At 42.5% G+C, this 25,287-nt stretch overlaps 1 protein-coding gene across 9 annotated transcripts in view; it reads left to right on the forward strand.

Moving 5' to 3' along the window:
• ATP13A4 (ATPase 13A4) overlaps window positions 1-25,287 on the forward strand; it is a 47,581-nt gene that overhangs the window by 15,756 nt on the left and 6,538 nt on the right. For 7 of the 9 annotated variants that reach the window (XM_054204768.1, XM_054204770.1, XM_054204769.1 and 4 more), the window contains 23 exons: window positions 570-640; window positions 728-808; window positions 1,692-1,761; window positions 2,579-2,713; window positions 3,129-3,201; window positions 3,857-3,988; window positions 5,194-5,364; window positions 5,801-5,958; window positions 9,190-9,378; window positions 9,696-9,757; window positions 10,494-10,644; window positions 12,048-12,134; window positions 12,835-12,988; window positions 13,590-13,701; window positions 15,569-15,693; window positions 16,672-16,835; window positions 17,924-18,046; window positions 18,654-18,733; window positions 20,088-20,130; window positions 20,970-21,079; window positions 21,897-21,993; window positions 22,725-22,797; window positions 24,970-25,144. In XM_054204768.1, coding sequence (XP_054060743.1) covers window positions 570-640; window positions 728-808; window positions 1,692-1,761; window positions 2,579-2,713; window positions 3,129-3,201; window positions 3,857-3,988; window positions 5,194-5,364; window positions 5,801-5,958; window positions 9,190-9,378; window positions 9,696-9,757; window positions 10,494-10,644; window positions 12,048-12,134; window positions 12,835-12,988; window positions 13,590-13,701; window positions 15,569-15,693; window positions 16,672-16,835; window positions 17,924-18,046; window positions 18,654-18,733; window positions 20,088-20,130; window positions 20,970-21,079; window positions 21,897-21,993; window positions 22,725-22,797; window positions 24,970-25,144 — 2,636 coding nt within the window. The remainder of the gene's footprint in view (window positions 1-569; window positions 641-727; window positions 809-1,691; window positions 1,762-2,578; window positions 2,714-3,128; window positions 3,202-3,856; window positions 3,989-5,193; window positions 5,365-5,800; window positions 5,959-9,189; window positions 9,379-9,695; window positions 9,758-10,493; window positions 10,645-12,047; window positions 12,135-12,834; window positions 12,989-13,589; window positions 13,702-15,568; window positions 15,694-16,671; window positions 16,836-17,923; window positions 18,047-18,653; window positions 18,734-20,087; window positions 20,131-20,969; window positions 21,080-21,896; window positions 21,994-22,724; window positions 22,798-24,969; window positions 25,145-25,287) is intronic. The other 2 variants (XM_054204771.1, XM_054204775.1) reach the window with 2 other exon arrangements.

A 25,287-nucleotide genomic window follows, 5' to 3' on the forward strand; every position in this document is an offset into this window, starting at 1 on the left:
ATTGTGCAGGACAGGACAGACTCCTTTTGCAAGTTATAAATGGCAGCATGTGTTCCTAGTGGATAACTGCTCTGCAAGGGCGGAGCATTAGCAGTGACACAGCACCATGCCTGCAAACTTGGCACCATGCCTGCAAACTGCCCAAAGCCCCCTGCTTTCCTCAAAGCCAGACAGACGATAAGGGAGTTGTTGACTGAAGACGGGCTTTGACAGCTGCCTGCATACCCACCACTGCATCAGTGATCTCTTCCCTCCATTCTCTGAAATGAAAGTGAGGACTGTATTCCTTGCTTCACAAAATGGGGAGAAAAGAATGCTGCTTTGTACTTCCTTGACCTAAAGATCTGTAAAGCTTACTGGAACCTGCACTGAAGTGGGGATCCCACTCTATAACATAACTAGGGAGTTAGTAAATGCAATCCTGTATTCTCTACCTCCCTACCCCCCATGTAATTTGCTTTATCTGTGCTTGACCACAGTGAGGATGCCGAGCTGAGATCTGTGAGCAGGCCTGGGAGTATTTTTGTCTGCTGTGTTGCATGTATTGTTGTCCCTGTTTTGTTTTGCAGGTGAAAAGTATTCAAGTACAAAAAATCCGCTATGTCTGGAATATCTATGCAAAACAGTTCCAGAAAGTTGGGTGAGTTCAATGCCCTGGTTACACAAGTCTCTGACGAAGTCAAGCTTGTGAATAACGTCCTAAGGAAAATACTCCTTTATGTTTTAGAGTCCTAGAAGACCACCACACGTGCTCAGCTATACATGCCAAATTTGGTTGTGGTCTCACCTGCAATGAACAGAATGTCAGGTACACATTTTAGAACACAAATACTCAACATATGGATTTCAAAGAGATGTAAATTCACTGCTGTTGGTGCATTTTCCTTGAGTTTCTTGTGTATCCATTAATATGCACGTAATTTTAGATGAAATGGCCATGCTTGAAAAATTGAATGAAAAGGGCTAGAGAATTTTGTGTATTCCTTGTCAAAGTTTTTTAAATGCCTCAGTATTCATCACTGTTATTGTTCTCAATCAAGAAATAACTATGCCCTGTAACTAACTCTAAGCAGTTTTTATTTAGGGTAAGAGAAAGTCTCCATGAGACGGTGCAGATAAGTTGTGTATATGCTTCTTCAGTGGAACTCCATGTAATTGTATTGAACTTCTAAATCAATTAGTTCTGGTCATTGAATTTATTCTCACAAACTACTGTATCATTAGACAATTTACAGAATAAGTATTCCTGAAACTGCCAAATAAAGAAATGATCTTCAGTTGATTGAATACTGAAAATCCAGCTGCTGATCTTAGCTCATGTTGAGTCTTACATTCAAATCAGCCTTAACTGTATCCAAAATTATTTGGGTTTAGATCATTTAGTTTTAGGTGCAGAATTCCTTTGTTTATGGTGCTTCAAAGAAATTTTTGCATGATGGAAATGTTTGCTTAAAAGGCTGTGTTACACCTCTTGTCTGTTTAAGTAGATTTCACTGCTACAGTCATTTCTGACATAAGCATTGTAGGGGCATTTAATTTTTTATCTTCTTCTTGGAGAAAGATCCTCACCTTTATTCAGCCCTTAAACTGGGATCAATACAAGCTCTCAGAGCTATTGAAAGCTGCAACTTCTCGAGTGAGCTACATTGTCACTATTTGATCTGTAAGTGATATATCTTTATCCCATACAGGAGAGTTATATGTGGGCCAAACACTATTGATGTTCCAGTGATCCCTATTTGGAAACTACTCATCAAAGAGGTTAAGCATTTTTGATGCTTTTATTCTAGGCTACTTGGGGAGGCAGAGTGTGCATATAGAATATAATGGATTCTAGGTCTGAATTAGCTTTCCATCAAGCTCCTTTTTCAAATCCTGTTTAAAGCTGTTCCATGATATCACCATAAATTCATTTATTTCCATTGTTCCCTATCCTCCATCCCCATGCCTCTATGGCTGCTTGGTATTTGTACGTATCTGTGTCCTGGAAGCTCGTTCTGTTGGCGTTACAAGGGTCAGTGAATGTTTACAAGCTACACTGGAAATCAAACCTTCCAGGCAAAAGCTGTCTCTTAGTCAGCAGAGATTAAGTGAACAGCAGTAGCTGGTACATGCCTACAGCCACAGAGAGATCCAATGAGCTCATGACTCTGGGCACAGCACCGTGTAAAGCACCAATATCTTTTTCAGGCAGGAACTGGCTATATGTGGCCTAATCAGAATGTTTGTAGGGATGTGCCTATGGTATGTGAGCTCCATCCTCACCGCACAACCTGCTCTTCTCTCACCTTTGTTACATTTCTTGTAAAGAAGCAGGCAAAACAAGGCTTGGGCCAAGCCATTCACATCCCAAATAGCATCCTATTGGTCCAGATTATTTGGCCCTTCTGTCAGATGGAAGTGGTCCAATCCGATTAGACTGAAGCCATTGTTAACGAAATTAGAAAGGAGGTTGTGAGACACAACACTTAACTCAATAGGTTTTATTCCAGCCCATTTCTAACAGGATGGTCTGGCTGAGTATATGGTAGCCTTTTAAATGTGACCAGCTCTTGAGTATTGCTCTCTCTCCAAACAGGTCTTAAATCCATTTTACGTGTTCCAGCTGTTCAGTGTGTGTCTGTGGTTTGCTGAAGATTACATGGAATATGCCACTGCCATCATAATCATGTCTCTACTCTCGATTTTTTTGACTGTATATGATCTTAGACAGGTGAGATGCCTCACCTCTTACCACAAGGAGGATTTATTTCTAATGTCTGGGAAAGGCCAGGATGTTATAACATGCACATGTTATGAGAGTTACTCAGGGGTTTAGTCTCATGACATTGTGTAGTAGCAGATGCAATGGCCTGGCCTCCTAGTCATCATAATCTCCATGTGGTTCTTCACCCACATCCTCCCTTCCCCATTCCAGTGCTTTGGTTTGGAACTTTCTGTTACACCTTCTCCATAATTAGGGTGGGGAGTTTCTTTCTCTGTATGATTGTACAGTTCCTGACAGGGCCAGACCCCAGTTTATGAGGGCTCTCATAACCACAAACAACAAAAAGGAATAATTGTTAGTGGATGAATTGCATCATGTAAGTAAGATGTAACACTTTTGTGTGTTCTCCTTTAATTTATAGCAATCGATTAAACTGCACAGACTGGTTGAGTCTCACAACAACATCATGGTCACTGTCTGCAGAAATAAGGAAGGTGACTCCTGTACACTTCTTTCTTCAATGTGTTTCATTTCTATAGCAATTTATATCACAACCGTATACAATGTATAGTATCAAATTCCTTCTAGAGCAGTTTTCTCTTCTGTCTCTCACCTCGATTAACTAGCTTCTGCAGATTGGGTTAATTTGACCTAGAGGTATGTTGTGGCACACCAATCATATTCATAACTGTTTGAGCGCAGCCGTAGCAAAAAATTATCAGGAAAAACAATGTCATTTTTCTTAAAGCAGTGCTGATGAAGCCAGCCACATAGCCATTAAATGGCTGTGACTCCACCTAATTGCTCCATGCAAATTCTGTTCATTGTCATGGTATTTAGAACACAATCTAAAAAGATGGAGTCAAATTAAGAAATGTAGATCCAAGCCTCTTCAGTTAGGTCAGCACATTGGAAAAACAAGCATTGGTTGGACTCCTGGGGAGATAAGAAGGAATTCTGCAGTTCGAACTGATGCCTAGGCTTTTCTAAATATTGGAGGTTGTATTCTTATGTTCTACTTGTGGCCCCTTCTTTATCAGGCATTATAAAGAAGTAACGATCTATTCAGCTGGTAGTTCCTTGTATTTTTTCCCCCTTACCATAGAGAAATATATGAAGTACAAAGTTTGCGTTACATGTCACCTACAGGTTTCCAAGAACTGGAATCACACCATCTTGTTCCTGGAGATATGCTGGTTTTGAAAGAGGGCAAAACCCTTTTGCCTTGTGATGCCATCCTGATCAGCGGGCAGTGCATTGTAAATGAAAGCATGCTGACAGGTACAGCTTGTCCCTCCCAGGTGTACCATCAAAACATCATCATAGCCCTATGGCTTCAGCCAGTGACACAGGACATACAGCATTATCCCTATTATGAGATAGTCCATAGCTATCCTAGAAGGGGATTCTTCCAGGTGTTTGCTATAATAAAGACTGAATTGTAGTTAGCCCCAGCTTATCTAAATAGACAAGATGGACTTCAGAAATGGCAGTCCATCCTTTACTTCCTTTCTGGGGTGCAGCATTTAGGAGGGGATCCTCTGATTAGAAAGGAAAGAGTGGACAGTGAAGAGGAGTGAGCAGGACAGGAGAAGAAACAGTAGATACAGAGCAAAGCTGTTCCCACGCAGGGCCCACAGTCTGCTCAGGCTGTAGGGGTTTCTCTCTGTCACTCTCAATGTCTTGTTGCTGATCGCTGCAACACCTCTAACCTACTGGAGTGTCTGTCTAGCTCTCCAGACAGCCCCACATTCATGTGATAGCAGTGGAGAACACACCACGCGGGAGAGTTCACTGCAAAGCAGGATTTTTGGTGCAGAAAGTGCTCGTAGTTCTGCTTCTTGTCTTTAAATTTACTCTTGGCCTGAATCAAACTGAAACCCACAGTTCTGAAATTTCATGTGAATGAGAAATTCCAGAAGCCACTTTCATTTAGAAAGCTTCAGCTGTCAGAAGATATTTCTTCTGCTTCACCTTAGTGCCTCTGCTCTGACATAAATAGGACACTTATCAGCTGTCAAGCATTGAGTTAAAGGCTGTTCGTTTTACTCTGAAGGGGAAATATGGAATGTCATATTTCAACTGCCTAAGGGAATAGTGTAGTGACCTGCACATGAGTTTCAAACTAGGTAAACAACTTGGGGCCATCAAGTGGAGTCATGCAACTCCAGTGCAGGTCTCTTTTCAAGTCTGTGTATCTACAGCCTGGATTCAGAGTCCTTGGACTGCTTTCAGTTCTCAGACTTACACGAAGCTATTGTACTGAGGCAAAGGAGAGCTTTTCTCTGGCAGTCTGCTTGCTAGTCTTCAAACTCTTATTCACTCTGAAGATGTCACAATATAAAGTAACATTTCTCTAAACTGGTTTCTCTAGTAAATACCTTTAAATTACCATCTAGATGTCTAGATACTGTACTTACTTGAAAGTCAGGAGGCTGATTTTAAGGTGTACTGAAGTTTTCTTCATCTGAGCTAATCTTCCCTAGGGGAAAGTATTCCGGTAACAAAGACCCCCTTACCCCAAGCTGATAACTTCAAGCCCTGGAGAATGCACTGTGCGGAGGATTACAAAAAACATGTCCTCTTCTGTGGAACAGAGGTCATACAGACCAAGGCAGATGACAGAGGAGCAGTGAAGGCTGTGGTGCTGCGGACTGGTCAGTCAACACTTCAGTTTGCTTTTCCTTTCATGCTTTTTCTTACTCAACAGTCTGACTTAATGTGCCCGGGTCCCATTAAGTAAAAGGCATTAATCCAACTTCACAACAGTCAGATGGAGAATTGATATCCTGGGCTTGGCTAAGCTATTATGCATTGTTTCTGTTTGCTTGGCATAACTTTTAAAAAAGCACTAACATATGATTACAAAGAAGAATTTCACTTTGCTTCTGAGACATGGAAAAAATCCTCCTCCTTAAAACAAAAGTAACTTTTTTCTATATTCCGCAGAGTGGGTCACATACACTGAAAGAAAAGATCTGGGCCTTCTTTCTTAAGTTACAGAAATTAGGAGTCATTTTCAAGCCCTCCATTCTTTGTAGAGAACTTTTGGAAATGTTTTCCCCTTGGAATAATTTTAGTTTGACTTTCCAGGTTTCAATACAGCCAAAGGGGATCTAGTGAGGTCCATTCTCTACCCTAAACCCATGAACTTCAAGCTGTACAGAGATGCCTTCCGGTTCCTGATGTGCCTTGTAGCATTTGCAGCCATTGGAATGATCTACACAGTGTGTGTATTTGCACTTAATGGGGTGAGTTACTAAACGCAGGAGAAATGGTCACACCCGTTTTCAAGACACTTGAAATTTGAGTGATTTCATATACATTTATATATAAAAATACGGTCCTTGTCACTCTCCTTTTTGCCTTAGCATATGAAGCCATTTTACAATGTAATTGAATTTGTGACAACACACAGGCTTTCATATATTTAATTCCAAGGTGCCAAAACCACTGTTTCCCAAGTCCTTTCTACTACGGTCTTAGTAAATCCTGTGCAAGCACTGCATGTCTTACCAGCAGCCTTCAGTATACGGACTGCCTCTGTTGTGTGTTGCCTGCCCTGTGCTTGCCGATACATGTAATTATCAATGCATGTAATTAGCATAATGTTTTCTAGAGTTCTGAAAATGGGAGATCCTAAGAGCTTAGCACTCTGCAAGTAGCCTTTACAGAGTTTTTGTAGCACTTTTTCTACATTCCTAGAAAAATCACAAGTGAGCCATGGGTTTAATGGGACAGAGAATGATGTGTCATTGTGAAAAGGCAGCTTTCCGAAAACTCCAGTGTAGGTCAGGTCAAAGACCATCTATCCCTGTCCACTGACTCTGAGAGTTATTGATATCAAATGCTTATGGAAACTGGTTAGGAAGTATGGCAAGTATAGAACAATTCTTCCCTGGTATAATCTTCTAACTTCTTCAAGAAAAAGGTTTAACAGTTCAGTAAGCTGTCATTTCTATGTAGATCAGCTACCTATAATAGCCACTGACAATCTCCCAGAGGGTGTTTTAATACATTTCTGAGTCCATTTATGCCTTGGACTTGACAGCACCTGTGGCAATACTTCCCACAGTTTCATCACGTACTGCATAAAAATGTTTTTAAAGCTGCTATCTAAATCACTGAAGGCACTGTAGATTTTTGTTTTAGAGAAGTAGCAAAAAGCTGCTTTCTATTTGATGTTTCCTGTACTATTCATGATTTAGAGATCATTGGCTACCCCTTCAGCCACCTTTCTTCCATGTTACAGACCCCTGAACAGTACAGGTGCAAACACAGATCCCTGAAATTTACTGATGTTACAAACAACTCCCCCTTTTCTTCTGCCTCCTCCCCCCCCATATTTTTGTATAGTCATTTGGTGATGGGGGATAACTTTCACTTAGTTATCACTCACCTTAATATCCTTGAGAACTTTTGAGAAATAACGTTTGCAAAGGTAACTATCCTGTATCAGTTGAATCACCCACATCTCCATTGATTTTTTCCAGAGTTTGCCAGGAGGTTCACGGATGTTTTCCAGGTCTTCCTTCTGTGAAGACTGTGTTAGCTCTTCTCTGATGTGCCATGTACATCAACAGTTGATTAATTTTGTATTACAATTTTAATCAAGAAGTTTCTCAATATAGAACTAAGACTTACTGTGTCAGGAAGCAGCAAGGGCCAGCTATTCCCTAGGAGAAGGCAAGTCAGGAGCCAAGGTAGTGCCCTCACTGACCAGGGCACAGTCGCACAGTATCTGAATGCTGTGGGGAGAGCTGTGCGCTGATAACAGCCTGTCAGTAGTCCCAGGCAAAGCGGTAAATAATCCTGGTAGACCAGTCAGAAGCAGAAAGAGATGAGGACAAGAGACAAGGCTGCAACACACATCTAATGACATCCATCCAGGAGACAGTGCTAGAGGCATTTAAGCCCAGGCCTGAGCTTAAATGGAACTCTGGAACCCATGAGCAGAAGATTTGGGTGGAGGTGAGACTAGTGAAGGTAATTAAGGCCTATTAGTGCATTCTCCGGCCCTGCTATATTGGTCTTTTAAATCTCTGGAAAGTTCACCTGAAACCCTTTTAAAAACAGTTCACTCATTCTTATGCATCAAGGTCAATGTAAGAAATAGTTGCACACTATAAACAGTAGTTCTGTGATTTTTAAAGCCTAATTGCTTTAGAACTTCTTCAAAAACTTTCAAGAAATCATTTCATGCCTTGATAATTATCTGCCAATGTAAAGTCCAAGTCCTGAGTTGCAAGGTTGATTCTGCAATTCAGCTTTTGAATAATTTTTCTCCTTTGGAATAATCTACAATCAGTTGGCTCAGAAGATTAATTCCCCTCGGGATATCAAACAAACTGTATTTAGGAACATATCCTGGTGTCTGCTTTGCAGTTTTTCATTTTTTTTTGTTTAACTTTGCCCTTGTAATATGTAAAATACATGCTGATGTTATCGCAGCAGCTGAAGCTGTCTTGTCAGACTGATGTAAGATTCAGTCCCATGATATACTAAATGCTTTCTCTTCTGTGACTGTATTATCTAAAGGTGGTAAGTGCTTCATTCTAATATAAAATAGATACAAAATATTATCAAACTGGTGCCTTCTATTGACTGAAACAGTATCAATGAAAGGAGAATGAGAACATGATGGAAATTCAGCACATCAAATGCAACATGATTTATGGTCAAAGTCCCAAGCTCAGAACCAGTAATAATAGAACTCTAGTGATGGTTTGCAGATCCTTCTGAACTGTAAATTGGCTTTCGTTTGCAGTACCTCAGTTCTGGGACCCCAATTTGAAATCCATTCAATCCTTTAGCAGTGATATCAACTGCCGAGAATAACAGTGCCGACATTCAGCATACTGGCAGTCAGTTTTACACTGACCTCTAAGCTCCCAAATTAGAGATTGCTCTTAGAAGTGTAACTTTTACGTCCATGTCTCTTCCTGCAGGTAAAAGCAATTTCCTTTCATAACTCCTAGAACATAAGGTCAGAAGAAATCATTAGCTCATTCATTCTGCCCTCCTTTTCAGCACCATCCCATATGTCTCACCTGTCACCTTAACATTGAATCAAGAGCTATGCCTGTAGGCAGTTGGATGAACGCCCATATAAATGGCAAATTCTTGTGTGCTGTGTCATGGGAAACTGGATTTGACTGAGGGTGCAATAACCTAGCTGGCATGTTTGAACTCATTTGCTTTGGAGGAGACTGTGTGTTCTACCTGGCAGGTTTGTTGGCATGGAGAATGAAGGAAGGCCTGGAGGCTGCTCTTTAGCGGTGATGTATCCTTAAAGCCTTTGGTTAAATCAAAGCAATTAATTTCTTAGGGAGATGAATACATGATGGACCATGGGCAGAAAACACCACAGCCTGTATCACCTGCGGTGGAGGGGAGAAGGGATTAAGAGGGCTACACTCAGACAATCCAAGCAGCACTCCTTGCTACCCTCTTGCTGATAATTGCCTTTGGTTTTATGTCAGGAGGAGGCAGGAGAAGTGGTGAAGAAGGCTTTGGATGTTATCACTATTGCTGTCCCCCCAGCTCTGCCAGCTGCCTTGACAACAGGGATCATTTATACCCAGCGGAGGCTGAAGAAAAAGGGCATCTTCTGCATCAGCCCACAGAGGATCAACATGTGCGGACAGCTGAACCTCATCTGCTTTGACAAAGTAACTGCTATGTGGCGATTACTTTCTTACTAGTAATGGGAGCCATACTAGGAGTGGGAGAGTATGGGTTTTGATCAAGCATTTCCATTGTATTTTAGAAACATACTGACCAATCTTATATACTTAAGTTTGTGTTTTCTGAACAGACACTGTTAAGAATTGTTGTTTTTCTTGGAATCTAGGAATTGACTGATTGCACTTTTGCTCTGTACTGTGCTAGCATTTTCTGCACGCTAACTTCTTAAACTAAGTCTTTCTTTTTATTCCTGTTGGAGCTCTCATGTGGGAAGTTAATTTAAATGTACATTTTAACTTAGACTGGCACCTTAACAGAAGATGGCCTGGATCTTTGGGGCTTGCTGCCCTCTGAAAGAAATTGGTAAGGCTCCTCCTTGACACGCCAATGGTATTTAAATTTGGTGGGATAGTGACTGGATTCTCCTCCTAGACAGATGAACAAATCTGAAAGACAATTATTGTCAAACAGCAGTTTGACGTTCCTCATGTTTAGATTTCCAATATTATTTCTGTAGCCTCTGGAAAATTAGTTTGTTGCCTCATCCCAGCAGTCCTGCTTCACATGAAATGATGCAGCCACTGTCGTCAGTATTTGGCACAGCATGCCCAAGCAGTGTAGCCTGTAGTAGACATGCTAGGTTAGATCTCAAAGCTGCAATGGTGCCCAATCCTTTGTGATGGGAACTCACTGTTACCCATGAGATTGCCTCTCAGATCCTTCAGTGCCCATGTTTTTGCCCATTTACTTTTCCAGAAATACGCACACACAAAAATGCTCAAACTTATATGAGCCTCACAGCTCAAGAGTCCTTACACAAGCCACAAGGAAGATATTTTATAATAATCTGTTCCTCTGTCCAGCCCAATAGACTCCTTAACTATGCAGAATACACCTACTCTGACCACGTGTATCCCAGCCTTTAACAGGTGCGCGATAAATAGCTCATGGGGGAGGACAAGTCCCCAGAAACATGCTTGTGGTCTGACCACAGGATAGGACTTTTTAACAGCCCCCTGACTTATGATTTTTTTTTTCTGTTAGTCATATGTTGTTTGGTGTTCTCTGGTGGTAATTTTTATGTTCTCTTTTGCATTAGCTTCCAGGACATTCACAGTTTCCCTGCGGACCGCAGCCTGCCTTGGGGCCCTGTGTTCAGAGCAATGGCGGTTTGTCATTCATTAATTGTTTGGCAGGGCAAGATCCAAGGAGACCCACTGGATGTGAAAATGTTTGAGGCCACTAACTGGGTAAAGCTGTGCTTTGTTGCTGTGCAAATAGTGTTGGGGAGTTTTATTGTTCTTGCAAAGGAGGAACGTCCCAAACCCTCTGATGCCAGTAGCCACTTCCCACACAGAAGTAAAACAGATAAAACCCAGAAGAGATACGACATGCTCAGGCTTTTGGAGAAATGTTCCGTGTTTCTGCCTAGAGCTTTCAACTAGGGGTACTTTGAGTACTTCGCTCCTTTGACTGAAGTGGGGGATATCACGCAAACCCTACTGGGATATCAGCTCTGACTGTGGCTGCTGCAAGATAACAGGAAGTCCCAAATGTGACTTATATGCAGATTAAGACTGCTTTTACAGAGCACGTAACGGACTTCTGCGAACTTTGAACTAGATGCAAGATTTTGAACTTTGTTAGAGCTCTGTCAATGTGGAGATATTTCTGCCATCCTCAGGTTTGAAATCCCATGCTGCTATGAAAGATCTGTTTTCAGTCTCTGTCCCATTACCCACAAACAGCCATCAGTGTTGCAATTCACTCTCTGATCAGTTGTGGAGAGGCGGGGCAGAGCATTTCATAAATGCTCATTCCCCTTCTTGGGGAATGAGCATTTACGAAAACTAAAAGGCTGCAAGTCCGAGATGGATAAGAGGAAAGCAGCCCATAACTACCTGGTAGAAGGTATAGCCACAAGCCATGGCTGATGCAAGATAAGAGATTCAGGGCAGGATTAGCTAGTTATGTGCATGACATCTGTCTGTTTTGTATCTGCAAAATGTGTAAAACAGAAAAGTTTCAAGGAATAAACTATGCAGTAATAGAGGAGTTAGAGGGTGTTTTTTTCCCAGGGGCATCACCTTGTCATCTCAGCCTTAGACAGACACCCATCAAAGTTGTAAATTAAACAGGAGTGATCCTGTTAAATAATTCCTGTGAAACATGAATAATCATGTGCCCTTTGACACCATAAAATATTTTTGTTCCTCACAGTCATGTTGTTATGATTAAAAAACCCATCTGATTTGTGGAGTACTTCAAGAGCAGAGAATGGTGCTTTCTACACTAATACAAACTCTTATTAATTATTTTCCCACTGGGTCTATGTTAGATCTAAAGGGTTTTGAATATTTCAGTGGGTTGTAATGAATAAAGAATTTATTGTCAGTGAGAGGACATAATCTATTTGCTGTGCAAGAGTACGGCAGTATTTTACTGAAGCTGGTGAAGCTCTGGATTTGATTGCCAAGGGAAATAGTGGGTTTTCCATTAGTGAAGTATTTTAGTGTGAGATCAGACAGACTCCCCACAGGAATGAATAAGATACCTTGTTTTGAGGGAAGGAAAGGCTCTAAATGATTCCTTGGGGGTCCTTTCAGGTCTGCTGGTGCTATGATCTGAAAGATTTTTGTCTTTCAATACACAGGTGATAGATGATTCCAGTGGACACCAGATTGAAGGTCAAGGATCCACACATGCCACAGTTGTTAGACCTGGGCCTAAAGCCAGCAGTGTAAGCTATTTGCAGGATTCACATTCATGATCAAGTTAAACTGTCAGTGTAAGAGTTACCTTTCAGTAGAGAAACATTTGGTTGTCCTAGTCCAAGACAGCTCTTCCACACTTCGTGTTTCTTTTATTGCCTGCAGAGAGATTGCTTTGCTGTCTTTGATTAAAAAGAGATACTTAAGGGGAGCTTGCTGCTCGCACCAGAAGCAGGGGAATGCTGGATGACAGATTGTCCAGCTCAAGACTTTGCCTGTCCTGGTTGCTTGAGACTCAGTCCAAACTCAACTGAGTGGTGGAAATCTCTAAAAGCACTTGGAACTGCAATGGAGTCTGGTAGCTGATGTCAGACCATTACTGGTGACATACACCAAGGGGGCACTTTCAGACATCCATTTTCCCTTTGCAAAACCAGTGTAAGACCTAGCAGAGTCTTGTTAAAGAAACAGGACTGGTGAGTTCCTTTCAGTGAATTACATCTAATAGTCTGCTAAAACTGTCAGTGATCTTTTCCTACTGCTTAAGCTAAATATTTCTGTACAAATTTCACCTCCTATTTAGATACCAGTTCTTTTTGTCCCACTGTGACAAATCAGCCCGTTATACATGGTAAGCTTCTTACCATGGCCCAAAGGACGGACCTAAAATCATTTGGCCTGAGTTTAAAATCCTTGCTGCAGTATCTAATCCACTTGCTTTTCTCCTAGGTCCCAGTGGAAGGAGTTACCATTTTACATCAGTTCCCATTTTCTTCAGCTTTGCAGAGAATGTCTGTCATTGCTCAGGAAATTGGTGGGGAACAACAGGTCTTCACAAAAGGGGCTCCAGAAATGGTAGCCATGTTATGTAGAGCAGAAACAGGTAACTAACATTTATAAATGCTTCCTAGAAACACATATGTGTAAGTGACTTTGATGATGCAGTGGGGTCGAAGGTCCAAATGAGATTTCTGGGTCTAAGACTTTATACTTCAGCCTGACAAGTTAGGGTCTCTCTGTTGTGCTCCAAGTCGAAGCTCTCATACAGCCCTTCTCTGCAAAGAAGAGACGGATAAGACATAAAAGCAAGTTCCAACTCTTCTGCAGGGTGTACAATCTCTGCCAGAATAGATATTTGAGAAAGGTGTCCACTGGTCCAGTATACACCAAAAAAAGTTTTAATTTTTCTCCAAAGCTTGGGAGGGCAGCTAGAAGAGTACAGCTCCTTCATGACATGAAGAAGGTAGGACTTCTGTGATTCTGTGACTTTGCAGAATAGTTTAGGATACTAAGTGCAAAGGGACAGATCAAAGATTTTCTTATTGAGCAAAGTTCAGTTCAGCAGCGTCCCTTCATGTCCTTGGCCTATTGGTAGACTCCAGGTGTACCTGCCCTCTGGGGCAGGAACCTTCTCTGTTGCAAGGCTTCCTTTTATTAAAAAGCAGTCAAATACCCTGATGAACTGTCTTTTCCCCTTTTTACAGTCCCGTCGAACTTTGAAAGTGAGCTTCTGCTCTACACAGCACAGGGCTTTAGGGTCATCGGACTGGCATGTAAATCTCTACAGGCAGGGAAGCAACTTACTGATCTAACAAGGTAAGCCACAGACTGCTTCTTGTCAGTCACATTCAGCCATGGGCTAGTGGTGCCTCACATAGTACCATTATCACAACACCCCTGCCAAGATCAGGGCTGTAGTACAGAGTTTGTTTAGATTTAGGCCAGAGGAAATCTGATTTAAACCTGGATATAGGTCTGTCTGAGAATGGGTAGAGGGCACTTCGTTACCCCACGCTTATAGTGCATGCCCAGAATCCTTACACATTTCTTAACAGTACATCAACATAGGAAATATAACTCTAGTACACACTGAAGTCTAGTATGCCCCTCCCGCAGTCCATCATTTCAACCATTCTTCTTGCAGATTTATCCAGGCTTTCAGCTGAAGAGAAGTCTCTCTTCTGTTTAGTTTTGTTTTTTTGTTATCCTGTCTCCTTGATTAAGCAAAGGCAGCAGATTACGCCCATTACACTGCCTGTTCTCTAGCCCAGCCAAAGTCATCAGAGTTCCGCTGCTGTCTTGGTCCAATCCTTTAGCTTTCTAGCTTTAGCTTTCTTTAGTTTCTAGAGAAACCAGAAAACTCTTCTGCTATGCTCATGGTATTAGTTTTCCACAAGCCTCACACAAGAACACCTACACACGAATCCATATGCTTTTACCTAAATCCTTCTAGCTTTTGCCTGTGATACTGCAGAAACATCTATTCTGAAACATTTGTAGTTACTTAGCATCTGCTGTCCTCCCTGTTTACTAGCTGCAGGTCCTAATTCAGATGTTGCTCACTTGCTCTTTCTCAGTGCTTTTTGCTTTGCTGAAAGGGCCAATGACACTGGGGCAAAGTGCAAGTGGTTTGTTTAATTCTTGTGACGGGTATCATAACAGACCTATCCAACCCAATGAGCAAATGTGTGTGATATGGCCCAGATTTTGCAGTTGTGTGTGCAGTTATAGCATGCGTGAAGTATATACTGCCAGGAGAAAAAAGAAAACTGGAGGACAAACACAAGATCTGCTGTGAAAGCAATGACTATTCAGGCACCACCTGACTCACCTACTCTGACTGCCATGCAAGCGTTTGGCATCACCTGCTTCTTACTACAGAGCCTTAAATAAGTGTTTGAAAGCTTTTATTTTTTTTAAGACTCTTCAGAGTCAACCTGTCTCCCTGAGAGACCTCTAGTTTATGAGTCAGGGATGGGATTGCTTACCAAATTCTGTTCTCAACTGCATGTATTCAACTGTAAAACAGGCAATAGCAGCACAGGTGTAAAGAAAGAGTCAGAGAGAACAGAATTGGAGTTCCCCCATGCTGTTTGCTCAGGTCCTATTTGAAGAGTAGCAGATACGTTTACTAAGGTGTGTTTCTTTGTTGTACAGTCCTCAAATTTGAGAAGGACTAGTGTGCATGAACTTTCCAAATCAGACCACCACAGTTTGGGAATCCTGCAGGAAATTCAGGGTGCTTTTTCATGCTGGCTAAGGATGGTGCATGAATGGAAAACAGTCCAACTTATCCATCAGGCTTCATGTTCGTATGTGGAGCAGGTAGGTTGAAATTGGCTCTTATTTGATTTGGTAATTAAGCAAATATGAGCTAGAAGCTGGCTGTGTTCTGAACTCATTCTTCAGAACGAGGGAAGAAGAGAACAGAAGGATGAAAAATCAAGTGAAGATCCTCCATACATAACCAGCACCACTTGCTGCCAGTGGGAAGTAAACCCTGCTGGTGTTGAAATAGCACCACAAAAGACAAGACGACCTGGGACTGCTGAAAACTAACAAGTTGTTTTACTTCTTTTGAGTTAGGTGGAATGGTTAACATCTACTGGCTATCAGCAAATTCAATGCAAAAACAGGCCAAAGGCAAAAAGAAGAATTAAATCTGTCTGTTCTTCACTCTTAGGGAGGAGGTAGAATCTGATCTGACATTCCTGGGTCTGCTGATAATGGAGAATCGATTAAAGAGGGAGACAAAGCCTGTCCTGGAAGAGCTCAGTGCTGCCCGTATCAGAAGTGTTATGGTCACAGGTATCTAAAATCTATTTATGTGGCCACTGGCCCAGACAGGGAGTTCAATGATGTTTGAGCGAACAGTCTGCTGCTGCTTTGTCACCACCGCTGGTAGGAAGGTACAGACACTTATATCTTTCAGGCAATTATAGTCCAAGAAGCATGTGTGTTGTAATAATGACATGAGCTGAACCATGCAGACTTATGTCCCTGACTACTTCACCAGGCTGTGTCAGATACCTAACTCTTAATCTGTCCCAATTTCACCACAGATCGGAGCCTTCCTGTTCCTCTGATGCTTTTTAGTGAGTGCTTTTGTTCTCCCTGGTAAGGTTATCAGATGACAGGCACAAAAACATGTCATACAAGATACCCTCTTTATAGGGCCTCATGAAATCCTGTTGTCATAAATGAGCGGAGATGGAGCATGGATGCCAGGACAAATCACTAAACCTTATGACATCTAGTAATTCATGCCTAGCAGTCCCCATTTATTCCATTCTTTCCTTGAAGGGCTGGTTTGGATTTGGATAGGTTAACCTCCATTTTTTTCCATGGAAAAAAGATATTTTTCCAGGAGTCACACAGATCTTGTCTTCTTGGGCTTCACCTCTTTCAGCACATATCCTACACCAAAGCCATCTAAGGGTAATTGATGGCAATCAGTGATACTCGCAGCAATTTAGCAGTGAAACCCTTACTGTTTTTTGTCTAAAACACATAATCTAGGAGCACATTCCCCATCTTCAAGCTGAAGATGAAAATATTTCATCTCCAGATCAGAATGAAAATATTTAATTTCCAGATGAAAACACATTTAATTGTTGAGACAGACCTTGTCTGCAAAGTTTTGATCTTTATCAAAAACTTTCTTAGGCACAGACATGGAAATCTAAGTGGTTCTTCTGGATAAATTTGAAAACTCAGAATTCAGGAAAAGTCTAATGTTTCCTCGTTGCAGAAGTTTTTAGATAACATTCCCCTTGATTTTTCTAGGTGACAACATTCAGACAGCTGTAACCGTTGCCAAAAATGCTGGGATGATTTCTCCAACGAACAGAGTGATTCTTGTGGAAGCAAACCAAATACCTGGATCTTTTTCAGCATCTATAACCTGGAAACCACTAGAAGAAAACAAAACTGAATATTACAGAAGCCTGGTGAGCTTATGAGAAGCAGGTGTTGTGCAGCAGGAAAACAAACTAAGTTTGAATGCTTTAAATAATGCAGTGGGATTATGCTAGTATAACAGAGACCAGTCGTTCACCATTGTCTGCATGTCAGAATGTTATGTGCTAGAAAAGTTTTTTAAAAGAAGGGATCCTTATAATCTAGGATCCCCTAGATCTTCCTTCCTAGCATAATATCTTGTGAACATGTTTCTACTAACTGCCTAGCTAGGCTTGAGAACAGCTTTGCAGAAACCCAGGAAAGATTTGTCTCTAGCCCTCATGCTTAGCTGATGTCTGTTTAAAGCATGTTTCCTTTCCCTGCAAGGTAAATTTAGTAGTATAGATGTGGACTTAAAATCTATGGAACTGCACTGAATGAGCCAGCCTTGTTCAAGCAGTTAGAGAGTTAGCACTTCCCCATACCTGCAGAATTAAAACACAGATTAACTGTTGAGAAATTGCATGTACACATGCAGTGAAACATAGGCCTACAGTGAAACATAGGCCAGCTATGCTAAGAAATTATATTTAATCAAGCATCTCCACGAAGACACTGAGCCACAGACCAGTTACTCTCTCCCTGAAGAGTATATCTGAAGATGCTGACCCTACTCTGGGAAGTATTAAAGTCAGGAAGGTGGTAGGGAATCTCTGCAGGGGCTGTTGAGGGTCTCCTTTCTACTAAAGCTCAGCCTGAGCAGCACTTTCACCGTATTTCACTGCAAAAAGGCATGCCTATTTATGGTCCCCATGTGCTCTCTCTAGCTCCACTCACTCACAGTGCAGCCCACCAGATTGGGAATATTGCATAAATTCTATCGAATGTGGCAGTGCTGAGGGCCAGCTTTTAAGACATACAAAGCACCCAGATCACACTGAAATTAATGGCATTATGCACCTAAATCGCTTTACAAATCCAGGCAAAGGCAATGGGCCTTGAAGCCAGGTGTCACAGAGCCTTCACAAGTGCCCTCTCCCTGGTATGTCATTTTCTTTGTCTGTAGTACTGCTTGTGTAAATGCACATAGTAGCTTTTGGGGGCCTGGGAGTAGCACTCATTTTGTCTTGTTTTGTAGGAGGATGACAGTCAGACTAAAAGAAGAACCAGGCTGGCATTGGAATCAGGCCAGTATCATTTTGCCATGACTGGAAAATCCTACCAAATTGTAGCACAGCATTTCAGGCACTTACTTCCAAAGGTAAGATCTAGATTATTTAATTGGAGTAGGCTTGCCATTCAGTAGATCGCATTAGCTGTAGACATGTGCACCAGGATGTCTTTTGGGAACAATTCTAACCCTGCAATACTCATGGGCTGGATGAATCTCTGATCTTAACATATGGGGAAGGATCTGAAAATCCCTGGATTTTTTTCTGCACGAGAGGAGCAGGCCTGCCTCACGGTGTGAGGACATGACTTAAAATATATGCCTGGCCCTTGCACTGCGCTGATTCTGTCATGTTTTAGAGAACAGGAGAAAACATGGTATTACACAGTATGCAATTCATCATGACTTGTCTGTTTTATGGAAAGGATAGTCTCATGAATTCTCTTCTAGTAAATCCCTGCCTGGTAATCTGTGCTCGTTCAAATGACACACCAGGCCTCTTGTCCTTATTGTGATTTTTATTTTTCAAAATGTTAATAAAGTTAGCTTTTATCTTTGATCATCAGCTTTCCTGTTTTAAAGTCTAGCATCAGTTGTTTGGAAATGTGAATTTTTGGTGGTTTCTATTCCAGATTATCACTGAAATCACTGTGACTCTCCTCAAGAGCTAAAATCACTTCCTTTTTTCTCCTTACAGCTCCTGCTGAATGGAACAGTTTTTGCTAGAATGTCTCCTGGTCAAAAATCCAGCCTTGTAGAAGAGTTTCAAAAGCTGGAGTAAGTTCATAATGAGCACTAAGAGTAAGGAAACATTTGATGAATTTCCAGGCTTGAAAAGAGTCTAGTAAGACCTAGCTTTTGTGTAACATAGCATTCCCTGGAAGTGCCTCAAACTGAAACTGCCACAGACATACAACTTGGCAATTAAATTCCAAAAGCCTGTTAAAGAAGAGGTCCATGTTGGTTTTGGCAACCCGTCAAAGACCTAACATTCCCGTGATTCTGGGTTTCATTTGTTCACATCATCCTTCATTCTTACTTCTCTTTCTGGGCCTGAAGGAGGGGCACTTGTCTACCCAAGATTTTTAGGATGTCTCCCAGCAGTTTCTCTGATGCTAGTGGTCTTTTTACTGCACTGTTACTGGCTCAGTGCGATGGGTTAGAAAACATGGCAGGGCACTCTGGATTGGTATGCCCTGCGCTGCTCACAGTCACAGAGGTGTATATATATCCCCAAGTCCAAGGTGTCTTGTTACCTGTTATTCAGCTGTTTCTCAAGTCTTTTGAAGACCCCACCCTCACCTCAACTAGCTAGCCCCTGGCCTTGCCCTAGAGCAGGGAAAGCTTTAGGCTGTTTCAGATTTTTGGCCCGATATGAGCAGTTGTGAGCACACCAACCACTGTCTGGCCTCACTGGACCACCATCAGTGCCTCCCAGTGAGAACTTCCCCTGCACTGAAATCCAGGCCTCAGCAGTAAAAGACACAAGTGAGTCGGCTCCTGAAGCACTATGTTGATTTTTACTTGGATGCTGCAGATGTAAGAATTTACTCGTAGGGCTCAGCTCATCATTTCACAAGGTTATTTTAGCCTCAGGGTGGGGAGCTGTCTCCAGGTGTCCTGTTAAGATCATGTTCTCCTCCTTTCTCTACTCCAGCTGCCTCTGTCACTCTCTGTCTGCCCCAGGAGATTCTGGCAGGACTGGACCCCAAAGCAGAGTCCCTATTTATGTCTATTCCCAGTGAACACGAGGTACCAGTGCCTGCAATTCTTCCTTTCTGAGCAGGGCTGTCACCATTAGCCCTTTCCTCTGTTATGATTGACCTTAAACCCAGTGAAGGTGGGAGACTGAGTCCATTGTAGTGAACACAATACTTCATGCTAATGTATTCTTCAGTCCGTCATAGCAGAAATTCTTTACTGTAGGCACATCTGAGGTGCAAACCCAAGGCCCACGCACAGTCCACAGTCCTGGGCTTGTATTTCAGTCTTTCAGCTTTCCAGAAGGGCTTTTAACAAAAAGCTCGCATGACTTTCATATATGACTCGCATGGAGGAGATTCTGATTCGCTCCTGTTTATATGTCTCACTTTCCCCAGCACTGAACCATAGGTCACTTTTTTTTTTTTAGTTACTTTGTGGGCATGTGTGGAGATGGAGCCAATGACTGTGGGGTAAGTGAAAATTCTTTATAATATATTTATTTTAAAAATGAATGCAATGCCAGTAGAATACCCCAAACTGAGCACATGCTGGAGGTGGGAGTGCTCTGCCTATTCATAGAACGGCTATACTGGCATCAGTACTGATTCAGGTCTGATCCCACAGTGTTGTCCTTACCATGCAAGAGCTGTCCTAGGCAGAGATTCTTGCAGTTTGTCGTCTCGAGGACTGGTTCATTTGCTTTGCAAAAAACACCAAAGGATTCTCCAAATCCTCCCCTGGCATTTCCTTCAAAATCTTCAGTGATTGTAGGAGGAGAGGACTATGGTGAGGAGGAGTTTCCACAGGGAACAGCTGTAGTCATACAAGGTTTTTGTAAATGCACATTTTAGAAGTGCAATAAAGTGTTTTGTTTTTTCCCAAAAGGAAGGGTCCACATTCAGGAGGGACCCATAATTCCTGTCTCGGCAGGTTCAGTTCACTCCATGACTTCAAACATCCGTGTGTCAGTCAGCAATGCCACCTAGGCAGTGAAGCATTCACCTGCCCTAACACAAAGTCACAAAGTCACAAGGGTTCTCCTGGGGGAAGCAAGCAGAGAACCTAGACTGTCCACATAGGGAGTGACTGCAATTAAGTGCTGACAAAGGAGGCAGAGCCAAACCTGTCTTCTGCAGCTGGTGGTGGATGGCTTTGGGTTCTGTCGGAACTGGACTTTCCCATGCTGTGGGAGTGAAGAGGGACTGCTGTTCACAGAATGCATCCTATAATAAGGGGTCATTTTTTGGCTGACATGTCAATTGCTGTGTCTTTATGGTTTGTGAGTGCTGAAGGAGAATGTAACTTTCAGGCTTTGAAAGTGGCACATGCAGGGATATCACTGTCAGAGCAGGAGGCATCTGTGGCTTCACCTTTCACATCCCGAACCCCCAGCATAGCGTGTGTGCCAGAGCTAATCAGGTAAGCGTGGGGTTTTGTTTCCTATTACATAAAGGAGACGGTTCCCACTCCTCTCAAACATTAATGTCGTGTGTTCCCACCAGGCCAGAATGTACATATCTATAGAAAAATGAATGTCTTTGACTTTGAAATTGCCATTTGTCTAGTTCCCATGTGAAATTCCTTTAAGATTTATTAAGTCCCTCAAAACTACAGGAGGAGGGAATCTACAGCTGAGCTTTATGTCATTAGCAGTATTTCAAATGCAAAGGAAAGAGCAAAATGAACAATGCTCCATAAAGCTGAATCAAGTGTCCACAGTATCAGCCCGTACACTGCTGTTAGGCCCTGCCTCTGATACCCTATGAAAGCAAAACATCAGCATCTGTTATGCCAGGGTCCTGATTTTGCTTACTGTGGCAGATAAATAACAATGGAGAGTGCATTACCTTCATTGGATTCTATATGTTCACTTCAGGAGGAGAGGACTTGTTAGTTTGAACTCACTGAGCAGCTGTATGCCTTTGTATGGTTTTCCTCGTATGAAGTCGTTGCCTGCACTATTAATGTCAGCAGGAAGACTTGCTGGGGTACATTGTGATCTTGGGAACACAGATGACTGGAATCAAACCCTTTTGCTTGCAGCAGGATTTCTGCAAGTGAAGATTTTATTTTCATTCAGGCCAGATTTTTTTTTTATTTCACCTCCCAGCAAGATATTAGCAGAGACTTCTCTACTTATGACACATGCTTTGTTTTTCAACAGTGTTTTGAGAGGACGGGCAACAGGAGCAGACCCATCACCTAACTGCTGTCCTTTATTCATGTCTTTACACAGGGAAGGCCGTGCTGCCCTCGTCACTTCCTTCTGCATGTTCAAGTACATGGCACTGTACAGCACCATTCAGTACCTTGGTGTTCTCCTACTGTACTGGGTATGTCTTGGGAACATGTTGGCTAGAACTGGATCAGCTATTACTCCTTGTAGAAGAAACATGGCATAAAAGCCACAGTAAAACTAGGGTATGGAGCTTTACCTTTATCTGAGCTGCAGACTTCGGTGGTGTGATCATATGGCCCTCCTGTACCCTCAGCTGAAAACTGGAAAGATTCTTCCCATTAACTTCAGCTAGTGGGCTCAAGATTCAAGCTGGGCAAAACGAAGGCTGAGATACTGAACAGTATTTTGGCTGAGGGCATATGTCTGTGAAAAGGGAGAATCTGGTGTAAGCATATGCTGTTGCAATTTATTCAGCATTTAAAGCATGAATTAGCTTGACAGTAAGGAAAATCCCCTAGAGTGCCTTAAACCACTTTTGCATGGCTTCTTCCCAAATAGAGAGGAGGGCTTTGCATTCAGAAGTCACCCAGCATTGAGAAAGCACATATCTTCAAATAGCCTTCTTTTTTATTGCATTGAGTGTACTGGAAGCCTGGTTAGTCTGAACAATGCACAAAATTAAAGTATTCACAGCAGGCCCAGTGATGACGAATCTATTGGCAAAGTCGTGGATTGTGTGGTCCCCTTATCTGCTGACTAGTGTTTCAGAGCAAACAGCAGAGTATTAGCTCCATGAAAAGAATACAGCTTTCTGAAGACGATATAAACAAGCCCACGGCAAAAGTCTGATTTATGATTTTTTTTTCTTTGTGTTCCTCTTTTCAGCAACTAAACTCCTTTGGGAATTACCAATTTTTGTTCCAAGATCTGGCTATTACCACTGTAATTGGTGTGACAAGTAAGCCCCTTAGTCATCCTATGTATTAATTTCACCTCCTTGGAAATACATAATCCTATGTACAGAAATGAAGAAAAGAGACTACATAGAGTGCAGGATGTTTAGATTTGTAGAGGAGGTGTCTTGAGAAAATCTCTGAAATAAGATTGGTAATTCTTAGCGCTGCTTTTGCTTAGCATGTATGTTGTTGTTGATAATGGGTTGTTATGTCTAGAAGGAGTAAAACCAGACCTAATGGAGTGGAAAGTCTGTTCAGGTTTTTTTCCTGGGACTTAAGGGGACTTCCCTTAACTTGGGAAGGCAGATCAAGAAGTTACCTAAGGATCTATGTCGGCAACTTGTACAGTGGGACTGAGTGCATCCTCAGCAAGTTTGTCAGCACCACCAGGCTGTGTGGTGCGTCTGACATGCTGGAGGGAAGGGATGCCATCCAGAGGGACTTTGACAGGCTTGAGAGGTGGGTCTGTGCAACCCTCATGAAGTTCAACAAGGCCAAGTGCGAGGTCCTGCACGTGGGTTGGGGCAAGCCCAAGCACAAATACAGGCTGGATGGAGAATGGATTGAGAGCAGCCTGAGGAGAAAGATTTGGAGGTGTTGGTTGATGAGAGCAACATGAGCCAGCAGTGTGTGCTTGCAGCCCAGAAATCTAACCACATCCCAGACTGCTTCAAAAGAAGTGCGGCCAGCAGGTCAAGGGAGGTGATTCTACCCCTCTACTCTGCTTTTGTGGGACCACACCTGGAGTCCTGTGTCCAGCTCTGGATCCCCCAACATAAGAAGAACATGGACCTGTTGGAGTGAGTCCAGAGGAGGGCCACGAAGGTGATCAGAGGACTGGAGCACCTCTCCTATGAGGACAGGCTGAGAGAGTTGGGGTTGTTCAGCCTGGAGAACAGAAGGCTCCAGGAGGACCTTATAGCCCCTTCCAATACTTAAAGGGGGCCTACAGGAAAGATGGTGAGGGACTCTTTATCAGGGAGTTTAGTGATAGGATGAGGGGTAATGGTTTGAAACTGCAAGAAGGTAGATTTAGATTGAATATTGGGAAGAAAATCTTTACTGTGAGGGTGGTGAGACACTGGAACAGGTTGCCCAGGGAAGCTGTGGATGCCTCATCCCTGGAAGTGTTCAAGGCCAGGTTGGATGGGGCTTTGAGCAACTTGGTCTAGTGGGAGATATCCCTGCCCATGGAACTAGATGATCTTTAAGGTCCCTTCCACCCCAAACCATTCTATGATTCTATGATCCATGCCCAAATGAAAAAGTGTAGGGATCAACTTTTTGGAGTCCAACTCATATTTAAAGTTGTGTAGGCAGGAGGAATGAGAGGAAAGAGATATGAAAATGGAGAGGAAAGAAATGACAGATGTCAGACACTACAGAGCAGGAAGCTGTAAGCCAAGAATAAGAGAGAAAAGCAGTGCTGGAGGGGAAGGAGAAAGATGGGCTTGTTGAGATAAAGTAAATGCAGGGAGAGGTTCAGATGCAGGAATGTCAAGGGCAGGGGCATGAAAAGCATATATCAAAACCACATAGCTGTCTTCCATCCCTGCTGGAACCCAGACAACTGGAAAAGGCCTTGATTAAATCAAGCCTAAAAGGGTCAACCACAATACTGGGTCCCAAAAGCTACCTTCTGTAAGTAGCCCATTTGGAACGCTGCATCAAGGCTTTCTGTATAGCTCTTTTACTCAAAGTCTGGATAACTTTGTTGAACGTAAGAACAGAGGAAAACCTGTCGGGTGAGCTAATGCAGTCCTTTACCAGCTCAAATAACCAGGGATACTAGGTGCTTAGTCCGTGCAGGATGCACAGAACATGGGCAACAGAGAATCCCAAGCCACAGTTGACAAGTGACAGAAAGAGAACCAAAGAGCTTGAGGATATCCTTAAATCCTTGGGCCTGACAGTAGCCAAATAAAAATCTAACATTTTCTTTTCCAAAAATGCCTTATGATAGGCAGATGCCATTAATTGACCTCTTCTGTAGCCAATAAGATTTTGTAAGAAAACAACTCTGTATTTTGTACTTGTATTGTACTTGTATTTGTATGTAGTATAAAGAACATTATAGACTGTAAAATCGCTGGCCGTTGATATCAGTCAGTAATAATACAGCAGCACTGCTTGTATTTTGGACACACTAATAAACATGTCTGTGCATGTTTCAGTGAGTTTCACAGGTGCCTATCCAAAGCTGGTTCCCTACAGGCCTCCTAGCCAGCTCGTCTCTCCCCCGTTGCTGCTCTCTGTTGTACTTAACATCCTCTTCAGCCTCAGCATGCAGATTTTTGGCTTTTTGGTGGTCCAGGAGCAGCCTTGGTATTCCAAGACCGATATACATAGGTAGGTTCCTGTCATGGTTTAACCCCAGCCAGCAGCTAGGACCATGCAGCTGCTCGCTCACCCCCACTTCCCTCCCCGAGAAGGGTAGGGAGAAGAGGGAGAAAATGAGGGGAAAGGCAAAAAAACACTTGTGGGTTGAGAAA

This window comes from Rissa tridactyla, chromosome 6 (genome assembly GCF_028500815.1).
Source record: "Rissa tridactyla isolate bRisTri1 chromosome 6, bRisTri1.patW.cur.20221130, whole genome shotgun sequence".
Classification (NCBI taxonomy): domain Eukaryota; kingdom Metazoa; phylum Chordata; class Aves; order Charadriiformes; family Laridae; genus Rissa; species Rissa tridactyla.